Below are 17,867 nucleotides of genomic sequence, written 5' to 3'. Positions count from 1 at the left end.
TAAAGAAAAAAAAACAGTTAACTTTGTCAGAAAAAGCTTAAATCTGGAGAAAGACTCTCTTGTACCTCAGATGTAATGCTGTCCAAATTGCCTCGCAGCCTTTGCAAACCTAATTTTACACATTTGTCGAACACTAAATTGCAGCCTGGCTCTCTGAAGCCTGTTTCCCTTCATGTTTTTAAAGATTGTATTAGGATGAATTGCCGGAGCGTTGCTTTCGCAGCTCTTTGACGTTTGTGAAGGAGTTTTATTGGAGGCCGTTTGGAAGGTTAGATCGCTGGTGGAAACTCGTCGCGGGTTCTCTGCTGCACTTTTTATACGGAGTAACAATACCGATGTGAAAATATGGCTTTAATGAGCATCGACTGCGAAGGAAAATTAGGCTATCAATCCTGGCCTTGTCCTGGTGTACTTTAGAGCGCCATTATCCTCTCGGATTGCTATGGTGACAGAGCCAAATTACAACCTGCACAGCGAGAGGAGACGATAAATAGTTCCTGTGTGTTCGCGCTCGTGTGTGTGTGTGGGTGTCATGACAGAGTTGTGCAACTCGGAGAAATTGACAGTTGTCCATTTTGACTTATGTCTTGAGGCTACCCGCGATGAAAAATGAGATGTTGGGGTTTCCAGTCCGTGATTTAGAATCATGGAGTCAGGACACACAGTAAACGCCTCTCATGTTGAAATGAGGCAACAGTGGGGAACCATGGGAACGTCACGTGGAGCCGACCTCCCACAGGTAATGACTAACGTGCTCAGAGATGAGGACTTCACAAAGCGCGCACGCACACACACACACACACACACACACACACACACACACACACACACACACACACACAGATAAAGGGTTCCCATATGCGATACATTGTTTTCCTTTGCACACGACATGTGCTCGCAAAGTAAACACACCTGCTGAGTGTGAGTGTGTGTGTGTGTGTGTGTGTTCTCGCTGATATAAATCCACTTTTAATCTTCTTTGCTTGGCAACATTCTGTACGCAGTGTAAAGTATCTTACTAGTTACTGGTTACAGTTATGAAATCCAGAAAAAAAAGAAACTGTCTGAAATACGAACAGAGCAGCACAGCTTCTCTTTCTTTACTGTCTTTGTGCTGCTTCAGCCATTAGCATTAGCATTAGCCGAAAAGATTGTCTCATCAGTGGGAAATGACTTTTGTAAAGTAATATATTTGTTCATAAGGTGCAGGGAATCAGGCCACCCCTACCAAGTGTCACACATCAAAGCAAGTTTTTGAATTTACAAGCTGTATGTTATTATCACACAATAATGTAATTTATACATAATAATGAATTAATTCACAATAATTAAAGTAATAATTTTAATGATCACTATTGTGATCATATTTACAATAAATGCAACACCTGTTTTGGAAGTACAGTCAGTTATTGACTTTGTTTTTTGTCATTTTCGTGCTTCTACATTCTGCTTTGTGGCCACCATCGTACAAAACAAATATTTTTTGTGAATTAATTACGATTAATAGTGTTTTTTTCTTTCAAATTCTATACTACAATAGTTTGAATTCACAGAACATGAATGCTCAGTGCATGGACAATTGATTTACCAGTTTTTTGACAGATTGAATCACCGCTGACACGACGAAGCCTTCACGTGAAAACAGACGTGACTTTTGTGAAACTCTGCTGATGCTGCTCAGTAGGCGGCCGATCAGAACCGTGTTTTCCTCCAGAGTCCTAACTCTAGCCTCCTCCTCTAACTCTGCCCGTCTCCTCTCCCTCCACCTCCACAGCGTCCGCCTGGCTGCCCGGCATCGCCACCATGAGTGACAGTCGAAGGGAAGCCCTGGTGGCGGCGGCCCCCGCCCCCACCGTCGCCTCCTCCTCCACGGCCGGCTCCAACACCACCAACATGGCCGGCCCCGGCACGGGTGAGAAGGACGAAGCCTTTTCCAAACTGAAGAACAAGTTTATGAACGAGCTAAACAAAATCCCATGTGAGTGTCTCTCTCTTCCCCCACAGTTGATTTTACAGCTGAAGGAATGAGGAGAAGATTGACGAGCATCCATTAACACCAATCTCTTTGTTTACATTCAGGTTTTACACTTTAAATCTGGAAAATAAATAGAATTTCTCACGTTCTTGTAAAAATGTTGAGTAAAACTGCACTCTGGAGCCAAAGTACAGTAACAGGGATTCGTTTTGACTTACAGTTTGCTGCACTTTGGGTTTCTGCAGTAGAATATATCAGTTCAATCCGAGCAGATATGCAGCATTTCAGTATTGTGCTTTTTCTGCATTAGGTGGAAGTAAAGAGTCCAGTTCTCTGTATTTAGGAGAACAGACTAGATTCTTCAGAGCAGACAGGCTGGAGCTCACTGGCATTTCATCTACTGTGAGAAAATTAACTATAAAGAGGAAAAGAAATCGCAAAGTTCACTCCAAACTGAGGATGTTTTACTGTTTCTGTTATCCTACAGAAACATCTAATGGCCACAGATTGGATGCATATTGTATTTGAAATTACCACCCACACGTATCTGTGCTGCAAAACAATTCATGCGCAAAATGTTTTTATATTCAGTCTATTGATTTCAGGTTGCTTCAGCTGTTTCTCATTTCTTCAGATGTCTATATGTGGTGCAGTTTGATTTTTTTTTTCACTTCCTACTGTAATATTGAGCACAGTTCTTTTCCCCGCCACGTCTTCCAGGGCAGGTACCAGCATGTCTGCACAGCAGCTGCAGCTCGGGAGCGCATAACGTCAATTCAAATGTGAAAATAGAAGACAAAACCCCGGGTCTGCTGTCCTCCTGCTCCAAAGCCAGAACATGTTTTTGGTTTTCTGTGTGCGTTCAGCTCGTACCTCCACATGACTAGCTTTAGCAATAATCACCCGTGACACAGAGGTTCAGCTCACCGTTGCTAATTGAGCATCAGACGTATGTGAGATCTGGATTTCATGATTTTTTCCGACTTGACTTTCTCTGGTTCAGTTTTATTTGATTGAATTTCAGAAGTCATCAATCGAAGGAGGACAACGCTCTTAAAAACCACCGATCAGAAACCAAAACATTTGATGGATTTCATGTTATCTTGGAGCAGCCCTCGCTCCCAACACTTATATTTCAAGCTTCTGAGTCAAAGCGTTTCAGGCTTCAGAAGGAATTTGTCTCAGCGAATCTCCTGTTTGAGAAGAATTCATTGATTCTGAAGTGAACAAAACTTGTGTATCAACAACAGTCCGACGGTTCCACATCGCAAGTCGCGTGATTACGAGGAGCAGCTTTTGCTATTTTCTACCTGCGTGTGGATTCCACCGCTGCTGGTCATTTTATCATCAAAGCTCCGCCTTCCAGCCGCGGCGCCTCTTTCTCTCGGAGGGATTCAGCAGAATTAACACACAACACACTTGTCATGGTGTCACATGTGATAAAGCACTGCTTGGAAAAAAACAATGTAAATGTAAATACGCTTACAGCCACAGGCTGGTGTGGAAGAAACAGAGAACGACACCAGAACCATCGATTCCCCTGTTGATAGAGATTTCATGGTAAATATATACATTCAGCGGCAAAACCCCTTCTGTTTCAGCAACATGCAGCAATAATTCAAATTCAATGTGACATTTCTGGAAAGGATTTTTTTGTTGTTAGTGATGAATGCTGCGAAACTGCTTTGCTTCCATCCAAATGTCTCTCACCAAAACAATTAGCAGCTGCAGACGGGTTGCGACGTTTCACCTGTGAAATTACATTAGAGCTCGCCTCTGGCTGAGGAAAAAAAAAAGTTGAGAAAAATTCCCCGGCGGTGCGACTTGTTGTTTTTCTCTCACCTCATCCCCTCCATCAGAAGCAGAGGCTCTGCTCTCTGCCGCGGCCGCCCGGCCCCATGATGAATCCCCCGAAGACTTGTTTACTCTGTGGAATATCGATACCGTCTGGAGGAAGTCGGGCGGCGAGGCTAACGAGGGAGGAGGAAGCTGCGCGCTCAGCACAGCCGCCTCGCCGCGGCAGATCTCCTCCCTGGATTAGAAGCGGCTTTAAGCCCCGTGCAGGCTTTGAGGGTGGTCACAGGAATTCTGTCAATTCTCACTTTTCTGAGCCGCGGATTTTGCTTCCGTCCACCCATCTGTTGGCTGAAGGCTTTAGCCTGCAAAAAACCAACAAATGCTGTGAATATTTGTTGCAGTCTTTCCACCTTCACTAAGATTTTTTTCTTTTTTTTTTTTACCCTGAAGTGGCGAAAAAGTTGGGTAACTTTTTGAAACGTTCGAGTTTTCTGCCTATAAAATGTGACCAGATGTGCATCCAAGAGTCAACTGTGGACAATCTCTGTGTGCTCGGCTCAAACATCGCCATGGCTGCCGGGTAAAGTCAGCAAAGTCTGGATTTAGAGGCCCAAACTTTTTTTATTCAAGCTGCCGATGCACAGAATCCACTTTGTTTTCAGACATATCTTTTTTCGCTGAAGTTTTTCCTACTTTAATGTTTTATTTTACTACTGCTTGTCTTCATATTACTGATCTTATATGCAGCATTTTGAGATTTGCTCCTAAAGTATCATGTGTCCAAAGTACCTTATTTTCTGGACTATGCCTTTTTTTTTTTTCTTTTGTAGTTTAAGTGCTCGTGCCATTAAAAATATAGCAGTATATACCATCTGCTACCACTAGATGTCTCTATATGACAATAGAATGTTGCTACAGTATTGAAATAACCTTCATGCTTACTATATTTGACTCACAGGGCAAGAAAAAGAAGTTGCAAAGCAAAATTTGAAGCAAAAAATGTTAAAATGTGCGTCAGAAAAAGAGAAAGAGCAGCGGAAAGAGTTCAGAGTGTGACAGAAAGTAGTGTGGAACCAAAGAAAAGCCGAGAAACTGAAGAAAACTGAAGAAATCCAGTAAATTTCAAACGTCTTGGTCGTAGAAAGACTGCTTTACATCTTCAGAAACTTCCTGAAAACTTAGTTAAGTTAGTTAAAGCTGTTTATTTGATTGATCTCCTTGAACGTTTACCTTCTCATTCAGCATCTCTTTGAAGATTTAATGACTGTGTTCAATTAGCTGAGGAACGGACCTCGTTTCATGAGACGACTGTGCCGAAACTACAGAATTTCAAAGAGTTAAAACATTTCTCGCCACTTCAGATATTTGGAAGCTTAAAATTCAAGTTTTTTTTCATATTCTTTGAATCATATTGGACATGCTGTGGGACAAATAATTAGTTTTTTAATTGATTTAGCAGCCGAAATGAGCTGTCTGATCAGTTTGTGAGTGATCAAAACCCTCGAGTGCTCACTCCAGGAAACACACACCAAGCAATCGCACCAAACCATACTGTGACTTTTTCACTTAACGGAGCGGCCGCCTCCGAGGGAACCGGCGGATTGAATTCCTCACTCAGTTTTCTAAACACCCAAGGCTTTACTCCCCGATAACAATTAACCTCTGCACACAGAGGCTGTTTGATCCATGACTGCTGGCTCCACCAGCCATTACTCCAAATAACACACAGAACAGATTGACATTTTAGGAAAATAAATAAGGCCCTGTCTTTTTTTTTTTTTTTTTTTTACTCCACTCTTCTTTTTGTTGTGTGGGGTTTCAAGCAGCCGACGGCGCTCAGTAACATTTACACCGACTGCAGTACTGACACTTTTTTTTACACTTAACAACACGAGCTCAAACTGGGGAAGATTTCAACCACTTTTTATTTATTCACCATCTGATGAATTGGTGAATGGAGCTTTTGCAGCTTGAGCACTTTCAAGGCACTTAACATGATCCATTACATTCACACACACGCCACTGGTGAAGGCGTCCATGTAAAGAGCTCACACACCACTGGGTCCGATTTGGGGTTCAGCGTTTGCTCAAGGACTCTGAATTCCAAATCGCTCCCAGTGGATGGATTGAAGACGCTGCCTTCAGCGGTGTGTGAATGGGTGAATGTGACCGTCGGTGTGACGCTCTTCCGGGACTCCTGAAGCAAGAAGCAAGCCATAAGTCCATTTCATGTCTCATGACCAGGGCCACTGCTGCGGGTCGCCCTTTCCCCCCATTAGAGAGCTGTGTGACCTTCATTGGCATTTCTCACGGGCATTGAGGCGTCAGCAAAGTGAATACGGCATTGTGTTTGGCTGCTGGTTTATGCTTTTTGCAGATGATGGTGTCCTTTCTGCACCACTGCAAAACAGACGCCAGCCTCTCTCCAGGTAGACAGGAAGCTCTATCGCAGGTGATGGACTTTCAGGCGTGTGTTACGGACTGTTTGCATGACCTAGGAGCTGTTTAGTGGTTTAGTCCACATCCCAGACCTCATCTGTGGTCTTTCACTAGACCAGAAACCAGAAGTGGGTCCACAGATCTCAGCCGATAGGTGAAATCTAGCTTTCAGCACCAAGCTGTGTTGGCAGATTTGGTAAACCATGCTAAAGAGTTTTTTGAATCTCACCATATTTCACACCAAGAGGCTTAATTGTGACATTTTATTTAACATTTTAACTATTTAGAGGTTTTAAAAAAGATATTTGAAAAAGAAAGATATTTATAATGCCATCTTTGTACTAAAACAAAAGGAAGGATTTATAGATGTCAAGAGGTTTCATTCAAATGTTATTTTTAAATTTTACTGGTACAGCCATCTCTAGTTCAAATTGGACTGTATGTAGCTTCTGTTATGCTAAACCTCTTATAAAGAGTGACGTTACACAGTGATGCTTTGAGCAAAATAACCAAAACTGAGGTGAATAATGAAGACAGATAAGAAGCCTGAGGCTGAAAACACTGTTTTAAAATCAGTGATGTTTCTGAGAAGTGGAAAAAAGCTGATCGCTGAGCAGTGCTAAGGCTGTTTTACCTTCATCTCCTGATTGGAATCTGTTCATGTCCATGGATTACCAGGAAGCAGGACTCACTGCTAGTCAAATCCTGTTTGGGATGAAGAGAAGGGACCGGTCGGAGCGCGGCGCTCATTAGCATCGGCTGGCAGCCGTTGTAAATCAGCCCATGATCGCGGATGCGTCCACGCTCGCTGCGGTCATATTGTTCTGCTTAAACGAGCCACGGCGGGGAAAGGTCATGTGCAGAGCGCCGTCGAAGCGGGCACAACAAGACATTACGTCAAGGTTAATTGACCAACAGGGTCCCGTCGCATCGGATTAGCGCTCGCAGCGAGGGGAAGCAACCCAGATGCTTTATAACACGCCGGCGTAGAAGTCCTCTGATTTTGAACACACACATTAAACGACTGCGTTTACTTAGACCAGACCAATCCCCCTAACCACCAGATGTTCCGAGAACTGGAGTGTACATGACAAAAACTGCAAAATCCAGGTTGTATTGCACGAGTCAAACGGAAAACCCGAAGAGTCAGTTCGCCGTGTTTCTTGAGGAACTCCGTCCTGCACGTTTCTCTAAATCTCACCAATCTGCCGTCAAACAGGTGTGCAGAGCGATCAGCTGCCACCTGGTACAGTCCTGCCTCCTGGAGCAGAATAAACATGAACACATGGAGGAGCGTGGCTCTGCAGCACCAGGAAGTGCTCATTTCTCTGAACTCGTGACATTTTTACAGTAAACTGACACACATCTGCATATTCCTTCACTTATGAGTTTTTAATGGCGTTGCTGTGTGTGGCGGCGCGCCTCACGCTGTTTGAGTGACTCACAGAGCCTCTTTATTCCGCATGTCGTTCCAGGAGAACACCTGCGGTACGTTAAAAGAACTCAAAATGTCAGAGCGAAGCTTGACTTTTGGCTTCATGACTCATTTTCTTTGTTTTTGTAGCTCAAAAAGGAAAAAAGAAAACGCGTCTAATAAGGAAAGACCTGTGGTGCATCATAGAACTTCATTCTGCGGCGGCATAATAAGCTGCAGATCTGCCATTCACAGGCCTTTGATGGTATTAATTCAGTGGAAATAATTTTTTTCCACTGCCGTCCTGGGAAGAACAAATATTTAATATCCTGAGAAGAAATATGAAAGTGAAGGATTATCTTTTGCTCCTGGGTATTTAGTGTAAAAGTTAACAGCTTTGTCAAGTCGCCCGAAAACTTCCTTTAAGATTCGTATAATGTTTAAAAAAAAAAAAAGAGAGAGAATTTGTGTGGCTCGTCCATTAGCTGGATCACTCTGAAGGCGTCTGCTTGTTTCTCCCCTCGCCGCCGTGCCATTTTGATTACGGCGCTGAAAAGGGATTTCAGCCCTGAGAAAACGGCAAACGCGGATTTCATCATGCGCGACCCGCCCATTAGAAGAGCTCCATTTTCCCGCGGCGTCACGCAGCAGAACCGGAGATAGGTGCTCGGAGCTGAAGTGCGGCGTGCGTGGCGGCCATTCTCCCGCTCGCGCTTCCCTTCGCTCTCTCGCTCTATTTCTCTCCCGAGAACAGACACTCGCACAATGCAGTTAATTAGGGGATGCTTTTATTGCTTTCTGGGACTCAGGTTCCTTTAATTAAGGAACACAGAAGTGCCTTTCGCTGAAAGACGCGTGCTTGATGGCTCAGATAAGGGCCGGCCGCTGCATTGATTTCCACTGTAAAGGTCTAAATGGCATTTCATCATACACTTCCAGCCTCGATGAAACGCCGGCGCCGCTGCAGACTGACATGAGCGTTTGGGATTACCAAAGAGAGATTTTACAGTACATCTGTTTTGATTTCTGCTAATCAGAGTTTCCATTTGGGAGGGATAAAATCACCACGCCGCAGTTTGGTTAGAGGCGATTGCCTCCTCTCTGCAGGTTTGAAATGCAGGCCTGTCACGTCTGACACTTCCTGTAAAGCACGACCTCCTTAACTCACCCTGTCTGCGCGTGTCTCTCTGAATCCTCACTGCGATGAGACACCGGCGAGTATCGTCACCAGCGATAGGTACGGCACGGAGTCTGAACACATGGCGATGCCGAGCTTTAGCAATGGGAAACGCGTCGCTTCAGCAATTTTGTTTTTCAGCAAAGTCTTGAAAACGTTTGATGAAACTTCAACAAAAAACAACAACAAAATGGATGTAACTCAGTGTGTAAATAAAACGTGGTAAGGAGTCCTCCTTGTAAAATTCTCTGCATTATTGATCTAATCTGATTCATGAAGCATTTCATCTTTTTAATTATTGAATTTCAGTTTGTCTGAATTTTCATTAACACGTTTGAAACAATTAAAAAGAGTATTAAACTCCTGTCGTAGTTCTCTTGGGGTGTTTCTGCTCTGGAGCTGCTCCAGCTGTTTCAGAGCTTCGCTCTCTGCTTCTCAGCGCTCATTGATTTTGTCAACAGAGAATCGATTTTCCCTCCTCTCGTTTTCTTTTTTTTTTCTCCCTCTTTCCCTGGGCCTCTGCAAACGACCCACAGCTGAATAGTAGTGAGCGAAAACAGCCCGGCGTGACCAGCGAAAACACACTTCTCTGATTTGACGAGTCTTTTTCTGAGTTTCTCAGATAAACTCTTCATGCCTGGCTTTTGTTTTGCTTCTCCTCGATGGCTTTGCGGACGGCGTTCTCTAACGACGCCCCTTAAAAGCAGACTCGTCTCCATTAAAATAAAGGTTGTGCCGCCAGGTGTTCGGTGACGACCGTGTGCAAAGCCGAGGCGCGGCGATGATGAGCGCTGACGGGAGAAGGCTGTCGCCTGCTCTCTCATTATTTTCAGCCCATCTGGACTTTGCTCGCCGTCTCCTCGGTATTTAAAACGGAGCCCGTTCGCTCGGCGCCGGCTGACTGCGGTGGAGACGAGGCGTCGCCGCGCCTGCAGCTGGCCGTCACTTCGCCGTGGAGCCGAGCGTCCTGACAGCGGGCAGGTGACACAGTCGACGGCTGCTTGTCCAATCTCTTCAGTCGGAGAGGTTTCAACGTGGAAGGAAGCGACATGCGGCAGGAGCGACGCCGCCCACTTCCTGATCTCGTTTTCATTAGAAATACAACAGTTTTCTGGAAATATAAGCAGAGATGCGCCGATACCAGCATCAGGTTCGATACCGACGCCAAGTAACGCCAATAAGACAGACTGTATGTTCTGACAGAATGTCAAGAGGAGAAAGAGAGTCCATACAGCAACAGAAACTTTACTTTGCATTTCCACTCTCGCTCCGTTAATGCCTCTGAAGCCAGGCCTGTGGAACAAACACATCTCTCATTCGCGGCGTCTCCTGCTCCGGCGGCGATTTCGGCGGAGGTGTCAGCCGTCCGAGAAGCTTTTGTTTAGATGGCAGGTGGAAAATGCCAACATCTGTTACTTCCACTAAATTGGCCGGGGCCGTTCAATGGGCTGGTGTCCTGCGATCGTTCAGTCTGCCGCTTCCTGACGGACCCGGGCGAACGGCCGAGGCGCCGATCCGGCGGCCGCACTCCGCACTCCGCACTCGTCTCCCTGCTTTTATCTCACCTGCCAGTCGGCGTAATCACTGCTTTCAGGAACTTTGGTCCTAATGCCGGAGGCTGAAATGTTGTTTACTTCTCCGCTGGGCTTTCTTCTCCTCCCGGCGGACGTCTGACACAACCTCTTTCCCGTTTGTTCCTCCCGCAGTGCCATCATGGGCCATCGTCTCGATTGCCTTCGTGGCCATCATCCTGGTGCTGGCCTGCTGCTTCTGCGTCTGCAAAAAGTGGATATTCAAGAAGAAAAACAAAAAGAAGGGCAAAGACAAGGGCAAAAATGCCATCAACATGAAGGACGTCATGGACGGAGCCAAAACCGAGGTAAACGCTGCGGCTGCCGACGGTTTCTCACTCTGCACGCTCAGTTAAGAACACACACTTTCCTTTACGCTGCTTTCTGTTTGCATGCTTATATGATAGCACTTAAAACCACTGACACAGAAAACTGCCTTGAACTTAAGCAATGATGTTGAGTTTCTTTATTTTTCTTGATTCTTTTGTTTCACGATTTGATAATTTGATCACTTTGAAAGTAACTCTTTCATTGACAGTATGAAAACAGTCTCACTGCAAAAAAGTCTCCATGCAGTGGCTGCTGCTATACTGTATGTATGCTCTGTGTATTTACTGCCTCCAAAGAGATACATACAGTATTAATATGATTAACAATGAGAATAGAAGTCATTTAGATGACTTCAGATGTGAGAGAGAGAGTGTCTGCGGCTCTCCCTCGTTCTCCTGCTTATCCTCCCCGTGACTGTTGCTTTCTGTCATATGAGGAGCTGCTGACTTGTTGAAGAGTGTGAGTAAGGTTTGCTGTGCAATGAAGTGGTATCCACCCAGAGAAATGACAGGAAATTAGAAACCATCCCAAACCCCGCCGGTCCGCAGCGTTTACACGAACCTGAGGAGGAAATCATATTCCCACTGTTTTCCATAGAATCACATCCTAAAAGGTGTTTGATTTACTGCTATCAGAGGCGGAACTGAGCGTTTTCGAACCTCACTTGACTTATTTATCATCCAGAACCTGCATAATTCTGAGTAATTCTTCTCGTGCAATAGCAAACAGCAGACTTACAAGGGCAGTCTAATTGCTCAAGTGCGAGTAATCCATCACCTTGGTTAGATTCCGCATTAATCTGAAACACCCTGACGTCCTGCACTCCACCCAATTCCTTTACCTCCAAGTCGCCATCGATCAGAGTTATTGGTCGGCCCCGTCGCTAATCTCTGAGACTGGCGAATCTGCCACTCCAGAGGCGAGCGGTCATTTCTCCTGGTGTGCCCAGACTCTGGTGTGTTAACTCCTGTGTGTGGTTGTTTTAATTTGTGTTTCTTCCTTCTATGTCCTCCTTATCTGTGTTGTGTCTGATGACTGTTCGGGATGGTCACTGGCGGTAGGTTCCCAATTGCTGTTGGATCTTCTTAAGCCTGCTGCTCTGACGTTTTCTTTATAGCCTCTTGACAACAACTACTACTCCCATAGAGCCAAATATATGTAACTATGCACACAGTACATGTATATCCACTGTATATATGTGTGTACGACCTGCATATGCACATATATATATATGAATGAATGAAAGAGAAAACACTGGGTGCGCATTGACGAGGCTGAACCACGCTGATTTTTGTGCCAAGCTTAAGGTCTCGTGCCTTTTGAGTCCTCCATTTGCATTTCAAACGAGTGGCGGAGAGCAAATGTGGAATGATTGAGAGGCTCTACAGTTAAATGCTCTTTTGAAGCTGACGATTGAAAAAAAAAAAAAAAAGCAAGCTTTTATTCAGCTCATAAAACAGATCGCACAGTTTGGATTAAACTTGATCAAATTGAAGCGAATTGATTTTTTTTTTTTTTTTTAAGAGGGAAGTTTAACTTTCTCAATCATTTTACCTGCTCCACTTTACTTCTTTTGGGTGTTTTCAAAACCTAAAAAAAAAAAAAATCACTTACAGATTGGCTTTACTTGCAAAAGGTGGAGATGAAATGGCTCTTTTTTTTTTTTCTTTTTTTTTTTTTCAACACTTCATCAGTGTTGTTCAGCCTTTCGCTTTCACATGAGCAACTTGACAAACCTGATAGGAGCAGGCCCCTCCCCCTCCCCGACCCCCGATATACATCACGACCCCCTTCTGCCAACACCCCTCCACCCACCGCTGGCATGACGCTTCTAGCTACCATCGGCGTAGAGGGGGGGGCCACATTGGCGCTTTGAGGTCATGTTGACGATGCGAGCGTGAAGCGCAGACTCGGGAATGGGAATCACACCGGAGCACCGTTTTGTCACCACAGAGAATGCTCTGCATGCTGAACCAAAGAGACATCTTGGAAAAGGCAACCTGTTGACGCTGAATGACTGACCTTGAGGTCGAGCCCTTGCCTCTTCAATCGCATGTTGTTCTGATAACGGACTCCTTCACCGCCCCACCTCCCCCTTGCTCCCTCCCTCCCTCCCTCCCCCCCTCCTCCCTCCCCCCACCAGCGCCACCACCTGCTACCCTCACCTCAGTGCCAGGCTAGCGAAAGGGCAACTTCACTCCTCACTCTCTGCCACCTCAGACACTTCCCAGTTGATATGTGTTTTTTGCCAGAGACTTGATCTGCCTGAAATAACATCAAGGGAATTGTCTTACTGTGATCTCTTCCGGAAGCTTCTCTCTCTCTCTCTCTCTCTCTCTCTCTCTCTTTCTCTCTCTCCCTCCCCTCCTCTCTCCCTCTAATGCTTGCCCATTGCTCTCATTTCTGGCGCCATCGTTTGATCTTTCCTCCCTTTAGACAGATGCACCCAGAGATTGGTATAGAGCGCTGTCTGGGGACCAGGCCCGGGGCTTTAGTGCATCACAGAGCATGTCCTGGTGTTAACTGCTATGGTGTTTTAGTGCTTGCTTCCCCCCCCCCCCCGTTTCCCTCCTCTTCTTTACACCGTAAAACAAGCGGGAGCCTTTTGCAGGAGTAGGTCCGCTGGCGGGACCTGGGCGGGGAACGGCTGGCCGGGTGCTAGCGCCGGCGGCAAACGGGCGACACTGACTCTTGGTGGGTGTCTCCTTCAGGCCTTGAAGGATGAGGAGGATGCGGAGACAGGGCTGACTGAAACGGAGAAAGAGGCCGAGCCCAAGGAGGACCAGAAACTGGGCAAATTACAATACTCCCTGGATTACAATTTCACAGAGAATACGGTAAGGATCAGTTCTCCAGATCTCCCTGTGTGTGTCGTTGTTGCTAAAGATCCTCCGTCGTAAGTATGGCCAGGCCCAAACCCCCCGCGGTCCCACGTCTCGCCTCTCCAGAGATGAAACAGCACCGCAGCTTGGGTTTTGCACAACATTCTCCGTTTGCGTTGCAGCCGTAAACACTGGCTGGTTTCGGAGGCATCGCGGCGGTCGGGTTTGTGTTTTCTCTGCTGAGCTCGGTAACAGATACAGTAAACTGCTGGGATTTAGCTCGTCTCTGTACTTGTTTCTTTCTTTCTCCTCCATTGAATTCAGCCCCTGCAGATATCCATCTGCTTTATTTTTTATTTTTTGTTTTTTTTTTTCCCCGGCGACTGCGTTTCAGAAAAGCAGAAACGGGGACGCACATCAGCTTCCCGGCGCCAGATGTTGTGTGACAGATAATAGACGCGGTGCGTGAGCACACTGTCCCTCACCGAGCTCGCTAACTCCCCGTCATAAACAGAAGTGACATCCCAGATTACACTAACACTCACTGCTCCCACACACCCCGGCAGAGGTGAAGGCAAGCTGCCGCTTCCCGGTAGAAGCAGAAGAAGAAGCAGAAGGTCCGGCGTTTCACACCGTGGGGGGGGGGGGATGGATGCACCTCCGAACGGCAGATCAAAGATCAAGACGGCGCTTTCCTGAAGTTGCGTTTTGGAGTTGTCTAAAAGTTCAGTTTCCAGTGAATTGGAACAAATGCAAATGTGATGATATAATGTGGAAAATTGCTTCCAAAATATTCGTCTGTTCTTCAAAAGCATATCAATCACGTTGCTAATGAAATCACAAGGTGCCGTTTCCATTAGTGTTCAGTCAAGCGGGCCCCTTTATGCCGCGGTGAACAGCAGTCATTTCATGGGAACAGGATATTATATGGACAGTGTTACATTTCACAGAGTCCATCTGTCATGCAGTGGGAGGTGGTGACGGCGCTCCCTGATTACAAAGGTAATAAGCTCCACAGCGGAGTCCGGACTGAAGTGAATGGATGACAGGCTCCCACATCCGCTCGCCGGCTGAAGCCAGAGAGGACGAAAAACCTGAAAACGGCCTCAGACGCGCAGCAGACGGTGGAAATTTAGCTTATTTGGTTCAATGCCTCAGCTCGGCAATCAATGTCGGCAGCGCTCAGCGGCTCCAGTATTGACCGTTTTCTTTATTACTGAAATAATAAACGGCCCCACTCCAAGGAGAGAAGAGTTTGGTGCAGTTTGAGGCCACTTTCAGGCATAAAGATTGCAGTATTTACTTACTTTTTCCAAGCATTAAAGTTCAGCCGATCGATGAATGGAGAACTCGTCCAAAAATCCCCTTCAGTCGCTTTCAGAGCAGAACCCAGACTGCTGGTACCGGACACGCCTCCGTCAGGCGCAGAGAGGTGAACGTCCTCGAAATAGCGGCGGCGGCGGCGGCTCACAGTTTCACCGCGTCTCTCCTTGAGAGCTTTTGTGTCGCGGCTCTCATGTGAGAAGAAGCACGAGTTGCTTTGTGAAGAGCGAAAAGAAAGAAAGTGAAGGTGTTAGAAGTTTAAAACACTTCTCTCGACTTCACAAACTCTCAAACGCTATTTTCTAACAGTTTACCTCCTTTCTGACTTTATTTTAAAGCAGTGGAGCTTTTTCTTCCCCATCTGGAGAAAATAAAGATATAATTGGACTGGCTTGTCGATGGTGGACGTCTTCGCCCATCGCAGGTGAAAATTGAGCTGTCATCTTGTTTTACTCTCAGCATCAACTGTCAGTCTGGCAATAAACCTCTGGACGACTCTTGATCGGAGTTATCATCCCAGACGGCCTCTGAGGCTGTTTGCACGAAGAGGTTTTAAAGCGAAAGCAAAATTTTTTTAAAATGCTCCGACTCCGTCTCCATGGAAACGGGGGGAAAAAAACAACTTTCCTGATCACTGAAGTGGTTTTTCATCATGAGTCATGAGATTCCGTCTCGTTTAGGAGCTCCACACCTCTGAAATCATAAAAATCCACGACTCACTTTTATTCCTGCAGTGTATTGTTGATAGAATATCCATTTCATAACTGTTTAACATCATACGTTGACCCTTAGCGTTGTCTTAAAGCGGTTGTGTGTTGAAGAATAGAGCTGTTAATTCATCCTAGGCAGGAAAACACCCTGGCGACTCGAAGCCCCGGCTCTGCCTCTGTCTGTTAACCAGCATCCGACGTCTTCAGGCGCTAATGAGACCGAAAGGTTTTGTAAAAGATCCTAATCGCTGGGGGGGGCGGCGGCGTGGCGGCCAAATCAGGAAAAACACACACACAGCAAATGAAGCACGAAGAGCCGTGTGAGCGCAGCGGGACGAGAATCAGCACGCCAGTCCTGCTTTGGCCGTCATTAGCATATTCATGGCTCCTCTGGCAGGTCAGGAATGAAATTCAAAGCCGACGCCTCGCTTTCACCACTCACTCCTGAACGCCCGAAGCCTCGTCTTCAGACGTTCGACGGCTTGAGAACCCGGCGAGGCGTGGCTGTTACGGAGGTCGGCTCGCCGCTCGCCGGACTGAACGCAGGCAAAGCCGGCGCTCTGCTTGTGTGACGGCCCCGGTTAAACAGAACAACACACACAGATGTGCAAACACAGCTCGCCGCTTAGACAGGTGTTTTCCATCGAGTGATGATTAAAAGTCGCCAACATGAAGGAGACAGAAAGAGCTCAGGTTGAAAGCTGCGGGATCCCGGTTCGATTCTCCACCTCGGCGAAAGTTAAAGAAGTCGACCGGAGGGTGTGTGCCAATTATCGAGGTGTCAAACTTCTCAGGCTCTCCAGGAAACTCCGGGCGTCGGTACTGGAAGGAAGAGTCAGAGCGGTTAAACAACCTGTGATCTAAAAGCAACAAGAACAAATCAACGACCTGCAGCCTCCAAACAGAGTCTGACGCGTTTCTGCTTCAGCTGGCAGCAGAAGAAGTGGACAAAACAGAAGACTTTTTATCATCATATTGTCAGGAGTGAAAGCAAACTATATTGGAGTGAAAGCTTTTGGGTTTCTTCCAGTTTCCCTTTTTGTTTTTGTTGGAGGAAGTCAGATGTGGGCACAGGGAGAACATGCAGTCTCCACTCTAAATCCAGATTAACACCTGAGAACAGCGTAAACCACATTACTGACCAACAAGATTCCAGGTTCAAACATAAATATGAACCAGAGTCTGAGTGTTTTTTTCCTCTCAGAGCCTTTTGTCTGAGCTCCACTTCAGAGTGTTTTGCTCACAATCAGACAAGAAAATGACCCGAAGCCACAAACTGCAAATCAACATTTCCAGCCACGTTTCTCCTCCAGCTGAAGGCGGCTCGCCGCGCCGCGCCGCGCCGCGCTGACGGACGGCTGGAACTCGGCGGGACGGCCGACCGCCGCCACTCGTCACACTTACAACCCAGAGAGCTGCTTGGCGGTGGGGGGCGGCGGCGCGCAGCACGGTCCCATTTAGGTTAAGGTAAATGACAGGCGGGATAATTGCGCGTCTTTTAACGCGCCTCGTGCGCCGTGTCGCCGGGAAATTACATTCATGCCCCAGCAGTCCAACGGCGTCTCCAGTAATGCAATGAAAATGTTGTGCACAACCTATTAGGCAGTTAATTTATCAAAAACAATCCATGATTCATGGGTTTGTCTTGTGCTGTCACGTGTGGTGTTTATCAATGAGTGTGAGCGTGTGTGTGTGTGTGTGTGTGTGTGTGTGTGTGTGTTCATCGTTCGATTTGTGACTGGAATCTGCTGTCATGTCACCAACATCCGTTTGAGGTTTAGAGCTCCTTCAGTGGTAGAATTAATCTCCTTCGGTGGAGTTAAAGGTCAGTTTGTAGAGTCAAGCTGATCATCCCGGTTATGTTAAATTCACACATGGCGGCAACTTTTCTTCAGCTCTAGATTCAGACCGAACAGGTTTTATTTGACTCTCTGTGATAAGTACATGCATGTTAGGAACTGATTATCGCCAACTCACCACAATCAGACATAATCAAGAGTAATCAGTGTTCAGTTGATTCCTAATAACTCTTCTGCTTTTTCCTCAGTGTTCAAATCTGGACTTCTTGAGATTTGAGTCCTTAAAAGAGACCCTGCTGAAAACAAGTAACAAAAAAAAAAAAAAAAAAAAAAAAAATCTTTTCTGGAGATATCTGTATTTAGCTACATCTAATCAGTCAGAATCTTATCGGACTGCTTTGCGGGGGTTCGGTTTCCCACATGTTGGTCGTCTGCAGCTGCCGACAGCTGTGCAGCGCCGCGGCCCGGCGGCCAGCGGCTGCTCGGCCTCCAGATTGCCGCTTGACGGCT

The 17,867-nt window shown here is 46.3% G+C and overlaps 1 protein-coding gene across 3 annotated transcripts in view; it reads left to right on the top strand.

The window, feature by feature from the left end:
- syt1a (synaptotagmin Ia) overlaps positions 1-17,867 on the top strand; it is a 69,440-nt gene that overhangs the window by 35,453 nt on the left and 16,120 nt on the right. Inside the window, exons 2-4 of one of the 3 annotated variants that reach the window (XM_030113965.1) lie at positions 1,775-1,912; positions 10,509-10,681; positions 13,415-13,540. In XM_030113965.1, coding sequence (XP_029969825.1) covers positions 1,804-1,912; positions 10,509-10,681; positions 13,415-13,540 — 408 coding nt within the window. In that variant the 5' untranslated portion in view covers positions 1,775-1,803. Of the gene's footprint in view, positions 1-1,774; positions 1,979-10,508; positions 10,682-13,414; positions 13,541-17,867 lie in introns of all 3 variants that reach the window. The other 2 variants (XM_030113964.1, XM_030113963.1) reach the window with 2 other exon arrangements.

This window comes from Salarias fasciatus, chromosome 17 (assembly GCF_902148845.1).
Source record: "Salarias fasciatus chromosome 17, fSalaFa1.1, whole genome shotgun sequence".
NCBI lineage: Eukaryota > Metazoa > Chordata > Actinopteri > Blenniiformes > Blenniidae > Salarias > Salarias fasciatus.
The sequence above is the reverse complement of the archived record's forward strand: the minus strand, read 5'-3'. Positions and strand labels throughout refer to the sequence as shown.